The sequence below is a fragment of the Ips typographus genome, linkage group LG6 (assembly GCF_016097725.1).
Source record: "Ips typographus isolate SLU linkage group LG6, UJ_Ityp_2.0, whole genome shotgun sequence".
NCBI lineage: Eukaryota > Metazoa > Arthropoda > Insecta > Coleoptera > Curculionidae > Ips > Ips typographus.
In genome coordinates this window covers 6,016,835-6,033,671 of record NC_138427.1, presented here as the reverse complement: position 1 = coordinate 6,033,671, position 16,837 = coordinate 6,016,835, and the positions used below count along the sequence as shown (strand labels likewise).

At 34.5% G+C, this 16,837-nt stretch overlaps 4 protein-coding genes across 7 annotated transcripts; 1 reads left to right on the top strand and 3 right to left on the bottom strand.

The window, feature by feature from the left end:
• Positions 1-1,714: 1,714 nt before the first annotated feature.
• LOC145730358 (F-box only protein 9) lies at positions 1,715-6,067 on the bottom strand. 2 transcript variants are annotated; one of them, XM_081981534.1, is made up of 10 exons: positions 5,869-6,067; positions 5,654-5,764; positions 5,417-5,600; positions 3,663-3,806; positions 3,481-3,611; positions 3,263-3,426; positions 3,017-3,208; positions 2,827-2,956; positions 2,667-2,774; positions 1,715-2,401 (listed from the first exon to the last, which is right to left on the bottom strand). In XM_081981534.1, the coding sequence occupies exons 1-10, from the start codon at positions 5,869-5,871 to the stop codon at positions 2,210-2,212; spliced, it is 1,359 nt and encodes a 452-aa protein (XP_081837660.1). In that variant the 5' UTR covers positions 5,872-6,067; the 3' UTR covers positions 1,715-2,209. The 2 variants fall into 2 exon arrangements, with proteins under 2 accessions (XP_081837660.1, XP_081837661.1); XM_081981535.1 differs by having other exon boundaries at positions 5,417-5,597; positions 5,869-6,066.
• A 380-nt stretch (positions 6,068-6,447) lies between these two features.
• On the bottom strand, positions 6,448-7,655 carry mRpL2 (mitochondrial ribosomal protein L2). The gene is made up of 4 exons (XM_081981536.1): positions 7,238-7,655; positions 7,034-7,187; positions 6,793-6,979; positions 6,448-6,740 (listed from the first exon to the last, which is right to left on the bottom strand). Exons 1-4 carry the CDS (start codon positions 7,544-7,546, stop codon positions 6,470-6,472), a joined length of 921 nt encoding a protein of 306 aa, XP_081837662.1. The 5' UTR covers positions 7,547-7,655; the 3' UTR covers positions 6,448-6,469.
• Positions 7,656-8,012: 357 nt separating this feature from the next.
• Positions 8,013-16,737, bottom strand: LOC145731208 (protein NEDD1-like). 3 transcript variants are annotated; one of them, XM_081982877.1, is made up of 3 exons: positions 16,553-16,737; positions 12,847-14,090; positions 11,823-12,636 (listed from the first exon to the last, which is right to left on the bottom strand). In XM_081982877.1, exons 2-3 carry the CDS (start codon positions 14,083-14,085, stop codon positions 12,337-12,339), a joined length of 1,539 nt encoding a protein of 512 aa, XP_081839003.1. In that variant the 5' UTR covers positions 14,086-14,090; positions 16,553-16,737; the 3' UTR covers positions 11,823-12,336. The 3 variants fall into 3 exon arrangements, with proteins under 3 accessions (XP_081839002.1, XP_081839001.1, XP_081839003.1); XM_081982876.1 differs by lacking the exons at positions 11,823-12,636; positions 12,847-14,090 and adding an exon at positions 8,013-9,786 and having other exon boundaries at positions 16,553-16,735; XM_081982875.1 differs by lacking the exons at positions 11,823-12,636; positions 12,847-14,090; positions 16,553-16,737 and adding exons at positions 8,013-9,786; positions 10,544-10,703.
• On the top strand, positions 10,767-10,925 carry LOC145731213 (dolichyl-diphosphooligosaccharide--protein glycosyltransferase subunit 4). The gene has a single exon (XM_081982882.1). It carries the CDS (start codon positions 10,773-10,775, stop codon positions 10,884-10,886), a length of 114 nt encoding a protein of 37 aa, XP_081839008.1. The 5' UTR covers positions 10,767-10,772; the 3' UTR covers positions 10,887-10,925.
• Positions 16,738-16,837: the final 100 nt, after the last annotated feature.

Below are 16,837 nucleotides of genomic sequence, written 5' to 3'. Positions count from 1 at the left end.
TTCATAAAACTGAATATTTCTTCTTTTGTAAAAATTTTCGCCTTTTTAGGTTTAAAACCAACATTCTGCTTTTTCAGAAATGCAGTGAGCTTATAAAATTCACCGATATCGATGTCTCTTTTTATTTTTATTACATTTTGGAGCATTGAATACTTTGACCACATTGTGTTGGGTTTGAATTCTTTGCTTAAAGTAACAAAATACGCTAAAAGTACCTCTTCCTTTTAAGGTTTTTATCCCCTTTTGTTCGCACCATTGGGTAAACAACTCGTACTGTTTCTCGTATTTTTCTCGCGATTTGAGAGGCAGCAATTGCAAACTAGCCATGTTGGCGGCTTTTAGAACATCTTCCGGAAGTTCATCTTCAGTGATATCCATTATTAAAATAGTTTTTTTAACTTAAATAAGTAAGAATAAAGCCGGATTTATAGATTTGCGTAGCGTAACACAACGCAATCCTAGCGCAGCGTAGCACAGCATAGCGCAATTTTCTTACGTAGTGCAATTTATAGATTCATTTGTTTAAGATGTGAGTTCCTTTGAATACATGCGCGTCAAACAAAGACTAACAAGCGACAAGTGACATTTAACCTATTTTCATTGGCTAGACGCGAGGTGCACAGCGTAAGCGTAGCGTAAAAGTTGAAAATTACCAACTCTTGCGATGCGCTGCGTTGTACTTATGTTGTGCTACGCTACGCTTGTGCATCTATAAATTGATCAACATATTCTGGATGATTCAACTTTCTTACGATGCGCTAGGATTGCGTTGTGTTACGCTACGCAAATCTATAAATCCGGCTTAAACACTGTTGTAGACTTTAAATTGCATATAAATGCGTTGTTTGACAATGAGCTTTGGTTTCTAAGGAAACAAGCCTCATTTTCAAAGACAAAGACAAGGTGGTTTATTTACCTAAACTGTACGGAAGAATAATGTGAAAAAAGTCGTGTTTTTTATATGAAACCCCTGAATATTATTACATTTTTGAGTTCTACGCAAAATTCTAAGCAGATTTTATGTATAATAGTCTATATAGTACCACTGTTGCAAGGTATAATCAGCATTTTAAAAAGTGTGCGGGAAAAACATTTTCCCGCATAGTGTGCGGGAAAGTGCCACTTTGCACACACTTTTACGTATGCAAAGTAGCTTATTTGCAAACATTCGTAGAAAAATACTTTTTTATTAGTAAATGTGGCCAAGAGAAAATGCTGGAAATAAAAAAAACACTAAATTAAAAAATGTCCAAAAACTCTGAAAGTTTAAATGGAAAGGTATAGTAAAAATCTAATTCTCTATCCCTATTCTCTACGAAGAATTTTCCTATTTAACTTTTTTTTCTATCTCTTCAAATAAAGTGGTGGGAGTAGTCCAAAGTTTGCTTTGAAAGAAATGAAATATCTCGGGAACGGCTAATCGTAAAAACTTTGTTTTTGCGGCATTTTATAGAGCATTTTCTGTCCTGTAGAGTTTCCCAAAACAATGTTCCATTTAGTTTTCGGTCTTTTCGATAGAGGGCGTTTTTAGAAAAATTGCACTTTCATCTTAGATATCTCGAAAAAATCAAATGCAATGTCATTATTATTTCCAGCATTTTCTCTTAGCCACATTGACTAATAAAAATTCGGTTCCATACTATGTATAGTTTTCGAGAAACAGCCGCGTGCACGGCTTATTGGGACACTCTGTATAGAAAAAAAAAAATAAGTATTATTTTCAGGATTTATTAATTGCCAAACATATATCCACAAGAGGATTAACATCGAAAATATATTTTATCCTTAATAACATCACATACAGTCTCATATAGACAGTATAACAGCAGTATGTACAGAACCAACATATTAAACCTTAATTGAGTTAAGTTAACACAAATTAATGAAGGATACCTCAGTTATAAATTTGAGACATAAGAGGTCATACAAATCTGTAAACTTTCTAGAAACAATCCCTTTTTGTCAAATATAATATAACTGAGACCATACAAAGTCGTGATTGTGAAACAAACCAAATCAAGTTTTGGTGGCGCTTTTCTATTTATTATACAGGATTAGATAGAGGAGTCTAAAGTAAAATTTAAAAAAAAACTAGAAACTAATCCCTTTTAATTAACTATTAAATTATTACGTTGAGAGTGACCATAAAACTCTTAACTTTAATAGATTAGATTGCATATTTAAGCTTACAAAAATACCATTGTACTTTTTAGGTTAAAGGTTGGTCAGATTCCGATGTGTAGCTTTTTACTCTAGAAAACCACAACGGCGGGAAACGGTTAGTTTTAAGGTCAAAATTGCATGTGTTCTCGTGGCCCTGTTTAGTCCTCGTAAAAACTGAATAGTACGACCATGTCAGCTTGACGTGGCGACGTTCTTTGTGATTTTGTATAGTCAGTTCCTTTAAAATCAAAAATTCGATTTGTTGACAACACAGTATTTTATAAAAACGCAAAAACAAGACTTAATTCTGTACAATATCTTCAAACTCGTGGATCTTTATTTGGTTTCAGAAAGTTTGTTACTTGTAAGTAAACAATGTCAAAATTTTAATTAGTGGTTTACCTAACACTTCGGTTTTAAAAACAAATACTCGTAACATCGGCGTTATGTTAGTATCTGTTACCAACAAAGTTGAAACTAGCCATAAACGAATTGACACTTACCATATGAAACGTCTGTTCGGAATTATCCACTTCACGTCTCCTGTTAGACCTTTTGAAAGTAGTTTGTAATGATTTAGTAAGCTCCTGCTTTTGAACCACTAATGTTACCTAAACAGAGACAAATAACCACAACTAATTAAAAACCTGTTTTAAAACCTACTTTATCATCTTTTAACCGGTAATAACCGATCATAACAGGTTGTCTGGGTGTTCTAGATTTCATCTGAGCAACACACTGCGCAGGATCATCTGGAGAGGTGAGCATAAGTACTAACCCTTCAGGAAAAAATCTTTAACGAAAATCTGAGTTAATAACTGTACTTGGTGTTACATAAAATGGTAGCATTCACCTTAGATATCTGTAATATGTCACCAAATGCCAAGGCCTATAAAATTGATCTTGGAAACTGTTTTCCCCATGTCTGATGTAAGTAGTTTTACTAATATAGCAGCCATTGAAATTTAATCGGGGTCTTTCAACAAACATATTACGCCACGATCCGTACACGCCTGGATCAGGGCCGCAGTTTAATCCCCAAATTCTAAAAACATAGTCGATCACACCTTAATAGTTGTAATTGGTCACAAATGCTAACCGTAAACATGTTAAGCGCCATAGTTCCGAGTCTCGGGAACACAAATAAAAGCCTCTACATACCGATCCAAACATTTCCAAAGACCTCAAATCCAAATCTGTTGAAACTAACCATCTCAAGATATACAAGACAAGTTCTAAAGGCAGAACTGATATATGTGTAGCCTGAGGTAAAGTGATAGGGAATAAAAACGATTTCAAGACCAAAACGTAACTTACGGTTTGTTCAAACTTTGGAACACAAAACGGCCCCGTCTTTGCAACTTTTTTCTGAATTCTAGGCAAAAGCTGTCCATCTTCAATTGGCTCGTCGTCTTCCGACGAATCATCGTCATCACCCTCTTGAGCATCTGTATTGTAATATTAAAACTAAAATTGGAATTTGACCTTTATAAACGTGCCTTCACAATGCTCGATGTCCGTTTCGTTAACTGTCTGTCTCGGTCTAGAGTCGAGCTTATACTCTATATCCGGCACTAGTTGGACCGCTTTTCGATAGAACTGAATTGCTTCGTATAATTTTCCAGCTTTTTCTAAGTCAGCTCCTAAAAATAATAGAAAGGTATTCAACTGTAGCATTTATTTTCAAATACCTAAAATTGCTTTATAGACAAAAGCTTCATTAAACTAATAAAGAGCCAATCTCAATAACATTACCACAATACAAAAAATGAGAAATTAGTAAGCTCAAAAAAGGCCAAAATACCTTTCAGGTATAGTGAAAAGGAATAAATACTTATCAAGACTTTATAGAATATTTCCAAAAGTAAAAAGTGGTTTGATTCAAATTGCCAGACTCCTCTAGGTCCATTTTAAAAGTGTCAGAAACCTTTAAATGCTACTGAGAACCTTCTTAAAAGTGCCAGAGGGTTCAACAAGTGTTGTAAACCTTTCTAGAATTGCAATTCTCTGCAAGTATATTAAACAGTGCCAAAATTCTCTACAAGTGTTTTAAACCAGAACTGTTTAAAATTTCCAGAGGCCTCTACGACCATTTTGAAGGTTCTAAAAGCCTCTAAATGCTATTGAAAAACCTTCTTAAAAATACCAGAGGGTTCTACAAGTCGTTTAAACCTTTCCCAAGAATTGTTTTAAACTGAGAGGTAGAAACATTTTGAAAGTGTCAGAGATCTCTAAATGCTACTGAGAATATTCTTAAAAAGTGGCAGAGGGTTCTACAAGTGTTTTAAACTTGCTTCTATTCGCATTTCTATAATTCTAAGACCATTTTGAATGTGCCAGAGACTTTCTTAAAAATACCAGACGGTTCTACAACTGTTTTAAACCTTCCTAGAATTGTTTTAAATTGCCAGAGGCTTCTAGAACTAGTTTGAAAGTGTCAGAGACCTCAGAATGCTATTGGAAACCTTCTTAAAAGTGTCAGAGCCCCCTACAAGTGTCTTAAAAAGTGTCAAAAGTGTCTTAAACCTTCTCATAACTGCTTTAAATTTCTAGAAGGCTCTAGGACCATTTTGAAGGTTCCAGAAACCTCTAAATGCTATTGAAAACCTTCTTAAAAATACCGGAACTACAAATGTTTTAAATCTTCCTGTAACTGTTTTAAACTGCCATAGACCTCTAAGACTATTTTGAAGGTTTCAAAGACCTCTAAATGCTATGAAAGCCTTTTAAAAAGTACTAAAGACCTCTACAAGTGTTTTAAACAGTTAAAGCTGTTTAAATTATAATAAATTTAGTCAAATTGGTGTAAAACAGAAAACAGATGAGTTTTTCATTGCAGTTTGAATGTGCTAAAAGAGATAACAATGCAAGCTGTTAATTGCAATTAGGCAATTAGTGTAAATTTTGAGTATAATAATGTATGTACAATTGTTTAATTGCAATTTTTAAAGGGTTATAAATGGATCAACCATTCAAGCACCAGAAATCATTCCCCATGTGAATGATCAAAATAAGATAATCATACCACACAAACTTAAATAAAATTGTAATTAAATTACATTAAATAATGCTTTGACTACATTCATAAGGCAAAATAAATTTGGTCAAGTGTATTTGAATTCACAATAACAACTTCTAGCTCTTATAAATGCAGCCATTGAATTTCTTCAAAGCTAACTTATCTAGAAACCATTGTTATAAATAACAAATGAGGCAATAAGTGAATAATAGAAATTAGTATCCAATATGATACCTTTGTTAAAATAATTTCTTGCAATGTCCTCTTCTGAGTAGTTATCATATTTAGGCACCTCATTTGGACTAGCAGAGGGTCTTGATTGTTTTGAGGTGGGTTTTACTTTAGGTTGCTGAATTTCCTGCTGCCATTTGGTTCGAAATGTAACCAGCTCATCTTCAACACTCAATTTATTGTCCTGCTAGTGAATAACTTTATTGACTAACTTTTTCTTTATGTTTAGATACACTGTACCTGTTGAGTGGAAAATGAAGGTTCATCCTGATCCTGCTCATCATCATCACTGTCTTGATTTTCAGATGTGGAGCTTGTCTGACTGGTTCCAGGTGGTTTCTGTGTGGTGTCCTAAAGAGTGACTTTTAAGACCTGCTATGCTTATGTGTAGGTTACATCATAAAGAAATTGATCAAAAAAGGACAGGAAAGATAGAGGTATGTTTAAGTACTTACCATTTAAATATTAAATACTTAGTAGTGGTAAGTTCCTTATGAGTTCAAATTATTAAATGCAGACTAGCTCACGGTCGGAATAGCGGACAACCAACAAGTATTTCTTTTCGAATGTATGCAATTTTAAATGAGAAATCCCAGAATATGCCATGTTTTTAAAACAGAATGTTTTGGCCATTACAAAGAAAAAAAATTCAAGGTCACGTCAATTTCAAATCTGACATACTCGCACAGATGACAAACGCTATTTAGAGAAAGTATGAACAGATGGCGCCAGGCACGATAAAGGACATATTGGCCTGGCCTCATTCGTTTTCAAGATCTATGGAGCGAGCAGCGCGTTTTTGACATCACGATGACGTAATTTAGCAAAAGCATAATTTAACCAACTGTCAAATTACGTCATTGTGACGTCAAAAACGCTCTGCTCGCTCCATGGACCTTGAAAACGAATAGGGCCACTGAAATGATACTGACATTTCAGTATTCACTTTTCCAGTTTCCACACAGCCAAAATGTATTTTCTTAACAAAGATGGATGGGAATAGGAAATTGGGTAATTTTATGTAAAAAAATACATTACAATAACACATTTATTTCTTTAAAAATGAAAATACGCTCTATGACTTTTAACAAATGAATCATTTGTAGTCAATTTGATCTCCTCGAAATCTGGGCTGCCTTTCATAGAAATCTCTCTTACAGGTGGTGGTTTACGTATTTTTTTTCCAAATCTGCCTGTTTTTCTTTGCCACCACCCAGATCGTGGTCTATTACCCAACTCCCGGTTTCTCTGTGCAGAGCCAATTGGTGTGTCACCATGAGTAACATTACTCAATCTACCTACAGTGCACATGCATACTTCTGGTAAACTGTACAAATTCAATTAATTAAACGGTTTGAGTTTATTAATTCAGTACTTACCTGAATTCTTTCTTACTGGGCATCATAATTACCACTCTTTTATTAGGTGCCTTACGGGTAATAGTTGCATAAGTACCTGCAGAATGAATGAAAAACCCTCCTAAACCAGGATATTTTTCCACACAATTTACTTTTGTTCCAATTGGCAGAGCCCCTAAAGGATATGCATCACCTTCTTGAGCCCTCACTGTAAAAATACACTTCAATGTGATTTTTTAGTTACTACAAGTAAATAACAGACCAGGAATTCTTGGAATATGACAAGAGGTTTTGATAATATTCCCAGGTTTCATATTCTCAGTGGCTAGAATGTATTTTAACTTGTCCCCATGAGCCACTAAGGCCACAAAAGCAGTTCTACATCCATCTTTTAGTATCCTAAGTACTCGCTCTTCCTAAACCACCACAATAAAGTGCAAGATGAAGCAAAAGCTAATTAAATTACCTGTGGAGGTCCTTCTTTAGGCCCCACTCTTTTCCAGTCAATCCAATGGTATTTGTGTTTAATACCTCCTCCAATTCCCTTGACTACCAGACGTCCAGTTTTTGGATCTCTTCCACCCAAATTAGTTACATTTAAAGGTTGAACAGTGTACTCTTTGTCTTTAGGATAGTGAACAATCCGTCTAAAAGCAGTTCCAACTCCAATTCTAGGTTTCTCAACACACTTTGCTTTATTTCGGGTAACAATTTTTTGGAGATTTGGTATTTCGATTAGAACTAGCCGTTGTAAGGCTTTATTTATGAACAACATTGAATTAGCTTCTGCCCTTCGATTTTATAAACCAAAAATAGGGCAGGGGGCAGGGGCACAGTCTTCAAACTCCAAATTTTTTTTAACCTAACCTAACTTAAATTGACTTAAAAATCTGGACGTCTTCTCTTCTTTGACAAGACGGTCATGGCTTCTGTCCACTTTAAATGCTTTAAAAGACGGAAACGTTGGTACAAATATCCATAAGCACTCTTGCAGAGCTTGAAAAGGTGCAATGAGAAAAGATACAGGAAATTTCAAAATTGTCACAGGCAAATAATTAAAAGACATCAACTAATAAAGCCAAGAAAGCAATGTGACGTCACGATGACGTAATTTGACAGATTTGTCAAGCTAAGCTATGATCCATTTGTACGTCACATTTGGTCTAGTCGCTCCATATAGAGTTTAACGCTCATCAATACACTCTTCGCTCATCAATACACACGAGATCCAAAAAGCAATATTTATAAAATAAATCTTTATTAAATTAAGTTTTTTGTACATCAATTAACACCGAAATATGTAATAATAGACAAAATAGATTCGCATTAAGATGCATCGCAATGATAAAAAACATGCATCATCCATTCGACTTGCCCAATAATTCATTCATTTCTTTCTGCATTTCTTGCAGTAGCTTATCTGTTTCTTCTAGTTTCTTATCCAGTTGTTCCCTCATCTTCCACAACGCCTTGTTCTCGTCCAGCATTCGATTCTCTTGATCGCTCAGAGGCCTAGCACGCAAACACTCTTTGATCATTTCCATACCTCTTTGCATATCATTAGTGCTATTGATGAAAATTGATCTATTCTCTAGCACGAACCAACTGATTTTTTGAGCTTTATTGCATATATTTGCAGACAAATCATCTTTTAAATCAGCTATTGCTTCCCTGATTTCTTTACTTTCAGGAAGGGGTTCGGTCATTTCTTTAGTTGGATTTTGATCACTCATCACCATTGGACTTAAATCAGTCTTGAAATCTACTGGTCCAGCATTTGGAGTCGAACTTTTTTGTGTTTTGAAGCTTTCGATACGATTTAAAGGTGTTGGGGTAAAACTTACTGATTTTCTGTTGTTTCGATTAGTCGAATCAATGGCATCGCTTTCTGTTGGGTTGATAAATGATTTACCCAATCCTAAACCATTTAAAAAGGAATCTCCATCTTCTAAAGAAGGTTTACTGGCTTCTCTGTCACTGCTCATTGAAGCTTCTTGGAATTCTGGAACGAGGATGACGCTATCGTCTTTAATTATGTTAGCATCACCAGGTTCGGTTTTGACGTCTTCTGAGATATTCAACAAATGGTCACTGCTGGTTTTGGAACTTTCTTGACAATTTTGATATAATAAGTGTTTTACTGAAGTTTCGTGAGCTTTATATGAATGTACTGGATGTTGGAGTTTTCGGGTGTCGTAAATAAATATTTTACCATTTTGTGCGCCCATTGCAATGTACACAGCGTCCTGCGAGAAGTCCAAAGACGCGATGCTATTTTCGACTGTTATCTTTGAAACTCTTTTCTTGGTCTCTATGTCGTAGACGTAGACTTCTCGATTCAAAGCTGACGATATAGCCAATGATGAGTTTACGGGGGAGAATATTACGGAAGTTATGGGGGCGCCGTGTGAATTACTTTGAAATTTCACTCTATTGACGTTAAGATCCCAAACGCATACGATTCCTTCAGTACTACTTGCAATTAAATAGTTTCTTTTTTGCGGGTGAGGCTTTAACGCCGTCAAGGTGGAAGATTTGGGTACTTTAAAAGTAGAAGACAAACTTTTGGTAGTGTTACTGTACAGCAACACCTCTCCGTTGCCACATCCGACGTAGCAATGCGAATCCTTGGCAGTGTAACCCACGTGGGTGATGGTACTCGACGTTCTTGGGTACCGTCCCTTAATACTCTTTACTTTGACGTCATACAGGAGCACTTGACCATCCTGAGTGCCTACGGCTACGGTGCGTTTGGTTAGAGTTTGGAAAGAGGCGCAGGTGGGTTCGGGGACGACATTTATAGTGTGGAGCAGCTTGCATTGTCCTTTCAAAGTCACAATTTGGGCGTGGCCGCTATGCGGGACAACAGCCAACCATAAGCCGTCTTTGGTCCATGACAGACTGCGACAAGTATCTTCTTTCTTGCTTATTGGTTGATAAGTGTAGATCAGTTGATTAGCGGGGAAATCGTGAAAGTTAACAACGTTAGAGGCTGATGCGATGTACATTTTGTTGCTGCGGACAAAATCAAACCATTAGTAAAACTGATTTGATATTCACACTCCCAAGAAAATAATAAATGAATTAATTTGTTAGTAAAATTCAAACTACTTTACTAAATAACAAACTTTAATATTCTTATTGAACTTTATACCTTAATTCTTCGAATAGATTTCAATAATACGAATTTTTCGTTTTCTATGATGGATAAAATAGAGCATTTTTTTTAAAACTCATTTATAAGTGCAGTGATTCAGAACTTTGGCAAAACAGCCATTTTGAAAATACTCACTAAGTAGAGGAGTGAGAAGTGCAGTGTTTAATAGCTAATTATTCATAAAAAAAACATAAAAAGTTGTACAAGTGGGAACTGGGATTTCGGAGTGTTCTGGTTCGGACTACTGAGACTGGGTGATTGGTAGTAATATAGAGTTGGCAACGCGGCAGCCAGATTGTCAACTTTAAATGACATTCGACATTCTCCGTCTGCCATCCCCGAGTCTAGTTTGCCAATAACCACGTAAACAAAAAAATCATTAAACATACAGCAGGGTACAGGTTTGTACATCGCCGGGGTGCCTAACATTGCAAGTCCACGTAATTACACGAATTTCAGTGAAATATTCGCTAAAAGACCAACGTTTGTGACCTAAACTAGTGATAAACAACGTGAGTATCTTATACGTATACATTTTAACTGGCTGAAATAAACTGAACAAACACACCAGACTACTCACACTACCAGAAATTTAATCTTAAACTTTGCACTTACCTTTAGAGGTTTAGACACTTAAAAACAGCTTCATAAGTGTTTGGGCAACCAAATTTACGCTAAATCCTAAAGAATGTAAAAAATAATTACAAATAAATTGGGCATTTAAAAAATTGTCAAGTTGAATATTGGTCGGTTATTGCGGCGTTGCCAAATTGTCAAACCCCTTTACCTAGTTAATGTAGCGTAAAAGTAAAAGCCATTTTTCTTTTTTTGTTCTTAGGACACAATGTTTACGGACGTCCACTTAGCCGTACTGTCCAACGCCTTAGGGATTGGCCTGTTCTTGCTGGTCGTTTTGTACCACTATATCAATTCGAGTCAACGGCCTTCAGTTCTGTAATAATTCTAATCATGATTACTATTAAATTGTTATGAAATGCTTGTATTAATTAAATAAATCCTGATTGTATTCCCAGTTTCACAGATTGTATGTTATGTGCAGATGTAGTTAAACGAGTTTGGAAAATGAGGTAGAGTTGGCAACGGAGCTATGGTGTTGGTGGTGGCGCCCTCTGGAGACCTAACGTGTAAAGCTTGTAGTCATCTTTTTTTTTAAACCATGAGAACAGGCGCATTCACCATTCTTTTTTCCTGACATTTAAAAATGTTAATAAATCCAAGTATATAGTTATATTATGTTGTAGTATTTTTCATTTCATATTTTGAGTTCTATTGACAATAGTTATGAATAACTCATATAAATCCTTAAGATATTTTGTATTTTATCACATCTCTATTTTCAAAAAATGAAAGAAATAAAACGTATACATCAAACTGTATGTATATAGGCGCTTTCCCCCCCCCATCACCCATGATTTTAAACCATACGGAGGCCACGTGATTTTTGGATCATGTCGCGTTTGGATCCAAAATCACAAACCGAAAGAATACGGCTAATGTACCATAGTTCATTAATGTCCGTTTCCCCAACATTGCCTAAGTTGAGTTTAAGAACAATTTAGGAAATCTCACTAAATACCGCTCCAGCTTTTCAATTAACCAGAGAATTTTCATTCTACCATGTTTTCCTTACAAATTTCGTCCTAAAGGACTCAAGCGAAATTATGAAAAACATGCTATCATGAAAATTATCGGTAATTTTAAAACTCTCGTGGTGTTACCCCCGATAATTTGTGAAATTAGATGCTACTATTTTGGTTAATTCTGCCATTTCTATAGAAATTATTCCAAGAATAAATTTATTCCGAGGTGAAAATGTACCGGTACTCGGCATCAAAAAGTTCGGTTTAGTTCAAGTTAGATCAAGTAGGATAAATTGTATAAAAACATTTTTTATTATGAAACTTTTAAGAACATTTTCATAGCAACTCCGTAATTATGTATAAAAATATACTTACAACTAAAAATATATTTATCAAAACAACATTTTCATACAAGTATGAAAGTTTCAAAGGTTATCGGTAGGAAATCAATGGCATTTAATGATTAAATTTCCACACCTCAATACCCTTTAATTGTAATGGTTTGCAATGTATGTATTATGATTATAGTTTCAGTTATTATATCATAATAACAAACATCTGAAGATAACATCTTGAATGACGTCATTAGAAAAACGCCTATAAACTAAAAATGATGTAAATAATTAAAAAGAGCACAAAAACAGTTAAACATATGTATAAGACAAAAATCAACGTAAAATGAGATGATGACCTACCAATTTAATATAATGTGATCATACAAACGTTTTAATTGTGTACATTTTTGTCATCCTGTTTTACTTTGACTTTTGCCATATTTTTATAAAACATAAATAATACTTTCGTAAACTAATTTAAGCCTTCCAAAATCCGCACTCGGAACGACAAATTATTGTCACCATCAATAATATGCTGGATTATGTCAGCATATTTCAAACAAATATTGTGGGGGGTTAATGATGTTATTGATGTTACTTCAAAATTTACATCTAAAAGCATACATGGACCCCTAACGATTTGACATTTCCCATTTGACTCATTAATCAGTTCCATTTCAAACTTAAACTTTTTACACTCTTCCTCTGAAGTGCCAAACAACTGAAATGCCCAATAGCAACTCTTAGTCTGTGAACGATACTTGAAGCAGACCTAAAATGATTAAACATATTAAAGTCTATTCAAAAATAAATAAAAAGCAAACAAGCAATCCAGTGCTACTAATTAAAAAGTTGAGTGCACTTAAATCAAAGAACGTTGGTTTTAATGCTAGATTGCTAGAGACCAACTCGAAAACTTTAGCACAATATTGCCGGAATGCCCTGAATAATCATTTAAATCAAATACATCAGTAAAACTTACCTTGAACAGCCTGTTTGAAAACTTAATAAGATATACTCTCCAGAAAGATGACGATGCAACTCCATTAGGAAATGTAATATTAATTTTATCTGTCTTTAAGACGTATGTGTTGTGACAATTATCTACATGGTTCATTATTTCAGCTTTAGTGAACTTTTGCACACAGTTTCCATCTTCTCTTACAGGACACTCTAACGGTCCATAGTCGCAAGATTTCTCATGATTTTGAATCTCAGAAGGCTTCGTGAACACTGAGCACCCTGATTTATAATATTTACATGGGTACATCATGTTTTTGTGGTCTGCAATATAATTTTCCAAGACAAAGTTTCTTGTTGTCTGAATTGATCCTCTACATACAGGACAGCTCGTCAATTTCGTTTTGCAGTCATCGCAAATGCTATGTCCTTGGTCGCATTGGTAGATGTTTGCATGAAAATATCCCAGGCACACTGGACATTCTAAATGTCGAAGTGCTTCCCAGTCAACTTCAAGTTTATTGTTTTTATCATTATCTTTATTGGGTGCAATTTTTACAATTTCTATAACAGCTATAACTGCAGGAGGATCGTTTAGTATCTCTTTAATTTCATTAATGGTGAACTTGGTACGTTCTTCCCATGTAGGATCAGTAGACCGTTCCGAAAATTTGTGATAATAAGAGCCGTTTCTTGTTACCACTCGAAGGTAGTAATTAAATTTGTCCGGATTTGCTTTTAAGAGTATTTGAGTGCAGGAACAAATAAAAGTTCCAGTTCTGCAATCCATTTCCTTTTTGATTAGAAACAATTCGTCTTGGAACGGCATTAGTATCACTTCATTTGTGCTGTTAATGAAATTTATTTCAAATTTTGGATCCGCTAACACTAGCTCGTTGTGCGTTGCAACAAAATGAGCTAGTAAATCGTTGTTTGGACCGCTCCATTTACAAACTGTAAATTTTTTTGATGGACAATCCAATTTACGCGAAACGCAGCTGTGTTCATGGTCTTTCAATGTAAGTGGTGTCATCTGTTCAACGCAGCCGTTCTTCTCTTCCGCACAGGGAAATATTAAAAATTGTGATATGGCTTCGTATGCTTCGTCACGTATGTAGTCATCACTAGGAACCTTGCAACGGCCGCAAATTGGATCATTTCCATCCGATCTTATGTAGATAGGAAAGACAGACAAATAACATTTGCATAGGCTGCACTCCAATTTCTTTAGCAAATCCGGAGGTGTCAATACTTTTGCCATTGCTCCTATACACAGAAATAGAAACATGAATAACAGTGTATGTTAGTAGATTTAAAATAAAAGCATGCAATGCCTATCATTTGCTTTTACAAAAAAAAAAATACTAATAAAATAATGTTTGAAAAATATTTTAAAATAATTTTAGGTTTTTTTATAGTGGGTACTTACCTGGTGAGTTAGTTTATGCATTCCTTGGTAATACTAATACCTAACATACACCTACTATACACTGTATTCAAAACGTCATGGACCACCCTAATATTTCAGAAATCACACTTCCAATAAAAAAAGTTTCTGTATAAAAGATGAGGAGGAATATCAATGTTTTAAAATTGACTTGAATGATTCAGTTAAATAAATTCAGTAAATTTTTTAAATAGAAATGTATTGTATGTTTCTATTTATTTTCTTACTGCTGTAAATTTTTTTTTTCTTGCTTGTAAACTAAGCAATTTGTCAGAAATGTTGTGTTCTATTTTTTTTTTGTTTTTCCTTACTTAGGTACCTACCATTTTTTGTAAAGCTGACGTTTATCATCGAAAGGCATCCATGATACAAAATTGATACAAGGTCATAATTTTGTTACTTTTATATTGCACAATAATAAAATTGTTCTTATAAGATTTCGTTAATATGAATGAAAAAAGTTTAATTTTCCAAATTATTGATTTTAGGAATAGAACATGTAATAGAAAGTTGTCTTCAAATTTAAAGCAGTTTAAGAATATAAATCAATATCAATTCAATCCACTTTAAAAAATACTATTTTGATATTGACTTACTTTATCGAACACTCTGTATAATTCCAATAAATTTTAAAACAGAGATTTGACTGCCTCTACTTTTATACAGGAATCTTTTTTTATTGAAAGCCTGGTTTGTGAAACATTAAGGTGGTCCAGAAATTCTTACACACAGTGTATATTCAATAACATCCTTTAACTTAAACCTAATTACAACCAAGTGATAACACTCAGGCTTTTTCACAAATATTAGTTCTGAAAACTGAGTAACAAAAGTCAGGGGTTATAATAGCACATAACCCCTGAGGTTAGCACATTTTTCCTTAGAATGATAAAAAGTTAAAACAGCTGAACACTGGGGGTTTAGCTGTATTGGCTTAGTTCAGTCAAACAGCTGAATAATGCCTGTTTTCCAAACACTTCTAAGTCGATTTTAAGTACAACTTAAGCTAAGTTCAGAATGTGACAGACCAGGTGCAAAATAACACAGTCTAAACTAAACTTATCTAAGCTGTCCTTAAAACTGTCTGTCCCTTAGTCTTCTGGCCTGTTTAACTGGAGTTTTTATTGTTAATTGATGGTAAGTGGGGTAACTGCACATGTGTAGCACTTGGGGGAATCACAGCACTGTTGGCAGTTTGTGATTGGTCAAAAAATGGCTGCTCTCAGTACTCAGTAGCTTTATTTATTTGGGTTATTGATTCTGAACTGTTTAGAATATGGGCTTGGACAATTTGCACAATAATTTGTATTTAGTTCTGTAAACCAGTATACAGAAATACTTATCCCATCAATGCAGATACCCCAAATCAGCTTGAGAACAGTTCCTGAACGGTTCAGAATCATGAACTGGAACAAAGCTATTATCTGCTATTTCTAGACCATTTCACCAATCAAAAAAAAACTACCAACAGGGCTGCACATGTTGGTTAAATGATTTATCATCAATGGTTTTATAGTGCAGAACGCTAGAGACAATCAGTATGGGCAGAGACTAGAGAATAGAACAAAAAAGATATAAGACCAAAGAGTAAAAGACAATTTTAAAGAGGAGGCTTTTAGTTTAAAAATAGATGTAGATATCATCCAGTTGATAATTCTTTGCTGTTAACCAGAACCACATCCAAATGTTCATAAAAAAACCCAAACAATAATAAACATCCTTAAAGTATAAAGCCTACATACACTTTGCTGCTTTAATATATTTTGTCAGGCTGTCCCTAATTTGCTGACCACTTGAGACTATTTTACAATCTAAAAGTTGTGTATAAATTATGTCAAAATAAGCCAGAAAGTAACGTATTTACGATCCCGCAAACTTGACCAAAAATTCTAATGGTCAGCAAAAAAGCCTCACTTATTGGAAAGTTTCGTAGGGCTTAGATACATGCATCATTCTTTGTCTGATTTTGTTGAAATTTCTGTACAACATGTAAAATAGTCCTAACTACAAGTCTGCATGCTGGTCAGCAAGAATTTCTAATGGGTCAGCAAAGATTCTTGAACTATAAATGCATTTTTTATAGATCAGCAAATATAGGAATTCCCTTGGAAACTGTTTTGTCATATTATAATAAATACAGGAAAAAATCAATGGATAGAATAGATAGATACAGAAACATTCTGTTAAGACAGTATTAACAATGAAAGACTGCAAAATACGCAAAAAAGCAATAAAAGCCAAAGCCTAAACAACACGTGCATCAGCTACATTGGAAACTTACCGGCGTATAGTGACAAAAAGTATGTTTGTCAGGTCTCAGAAATATGTAGGGCGTTTGTAGGAAAATCAACCCTGAATTTTGCTAGCGTTTTTGTTCAAATCTGTAAAATTAAAATGTGTTCACTAGTTTACTGTTGGGATCTGGGATGTACCGGGATATCGAGAATCGGATTCGGAAATAGTGGTGACAGTTTTGACACTACTGGCAGCGAACATAAAAGATAGAGAAGAAATAAAGAGGTCAGAAGTATCACGTGATAGTTTTATAGAACTTATTTATGAGGAG

What these genes read in the sequence shown, in the direction of transcription:
- LOC145730358 (XM_081981534.1), bottom strand. An exon ending in TTCCAAAGTTTGAACAAACC is followed by an intron (nt 3,427 to 3,480) that starts GTAAGTTACGTT and finishes ACTTTACCTCAG; the next exon opens with GCTACACATATATCAGTTCT. An exon ending in CCGAACAGACGTTTCATATG is followed by an intron (nt 2,402 to 2,666) that starts GTAAGTGTCAAT and finishes TTGATTTTAAAG; the next exon opens with GAACTGACTATACAAAATCA.
- mRpL2 (XM_081981536.1), bottom strand. Translation starts at nt 7,546, where the DNA reads ATGTTGTTCATAAATAAAGCCTTACAACGGCTAGTTCTAATCGAAATA. An exon ending in CTAAAGAAGGACCTCCACAG is followed by an intron (nt 7,188 to 7,237) that starts GTAATTTAATTA and finishes GTGGTGGTTTAG; the next exon opens with GAAGAGCGAGTACTTAGGAT. An exon ending in TCATATTCCAAGAATTCCTG is followed by an intron (nt 6,980 to 7,033) that starts GTCTGTTATTTA and finishes GTATTTTTACAG; the next exon opens with TGAGGGCTCAAGAAGGTGAT.
- LOC145731208 (XM_081982876.1), bottom strand. Translation starts at nt 9,779, where the DNA reads ATGTACATCGCATCAGCCTCTAACGTTGTTAACTTTCACGATTTCCCC.
- LOC145731213 (XM_081982882.1), top strand. Translation starts at nt 10,773, where the DNA reads ATGTTTACGGACGTCCACTTAGCCGTACTGTCCAACGCCTTAGGGATT.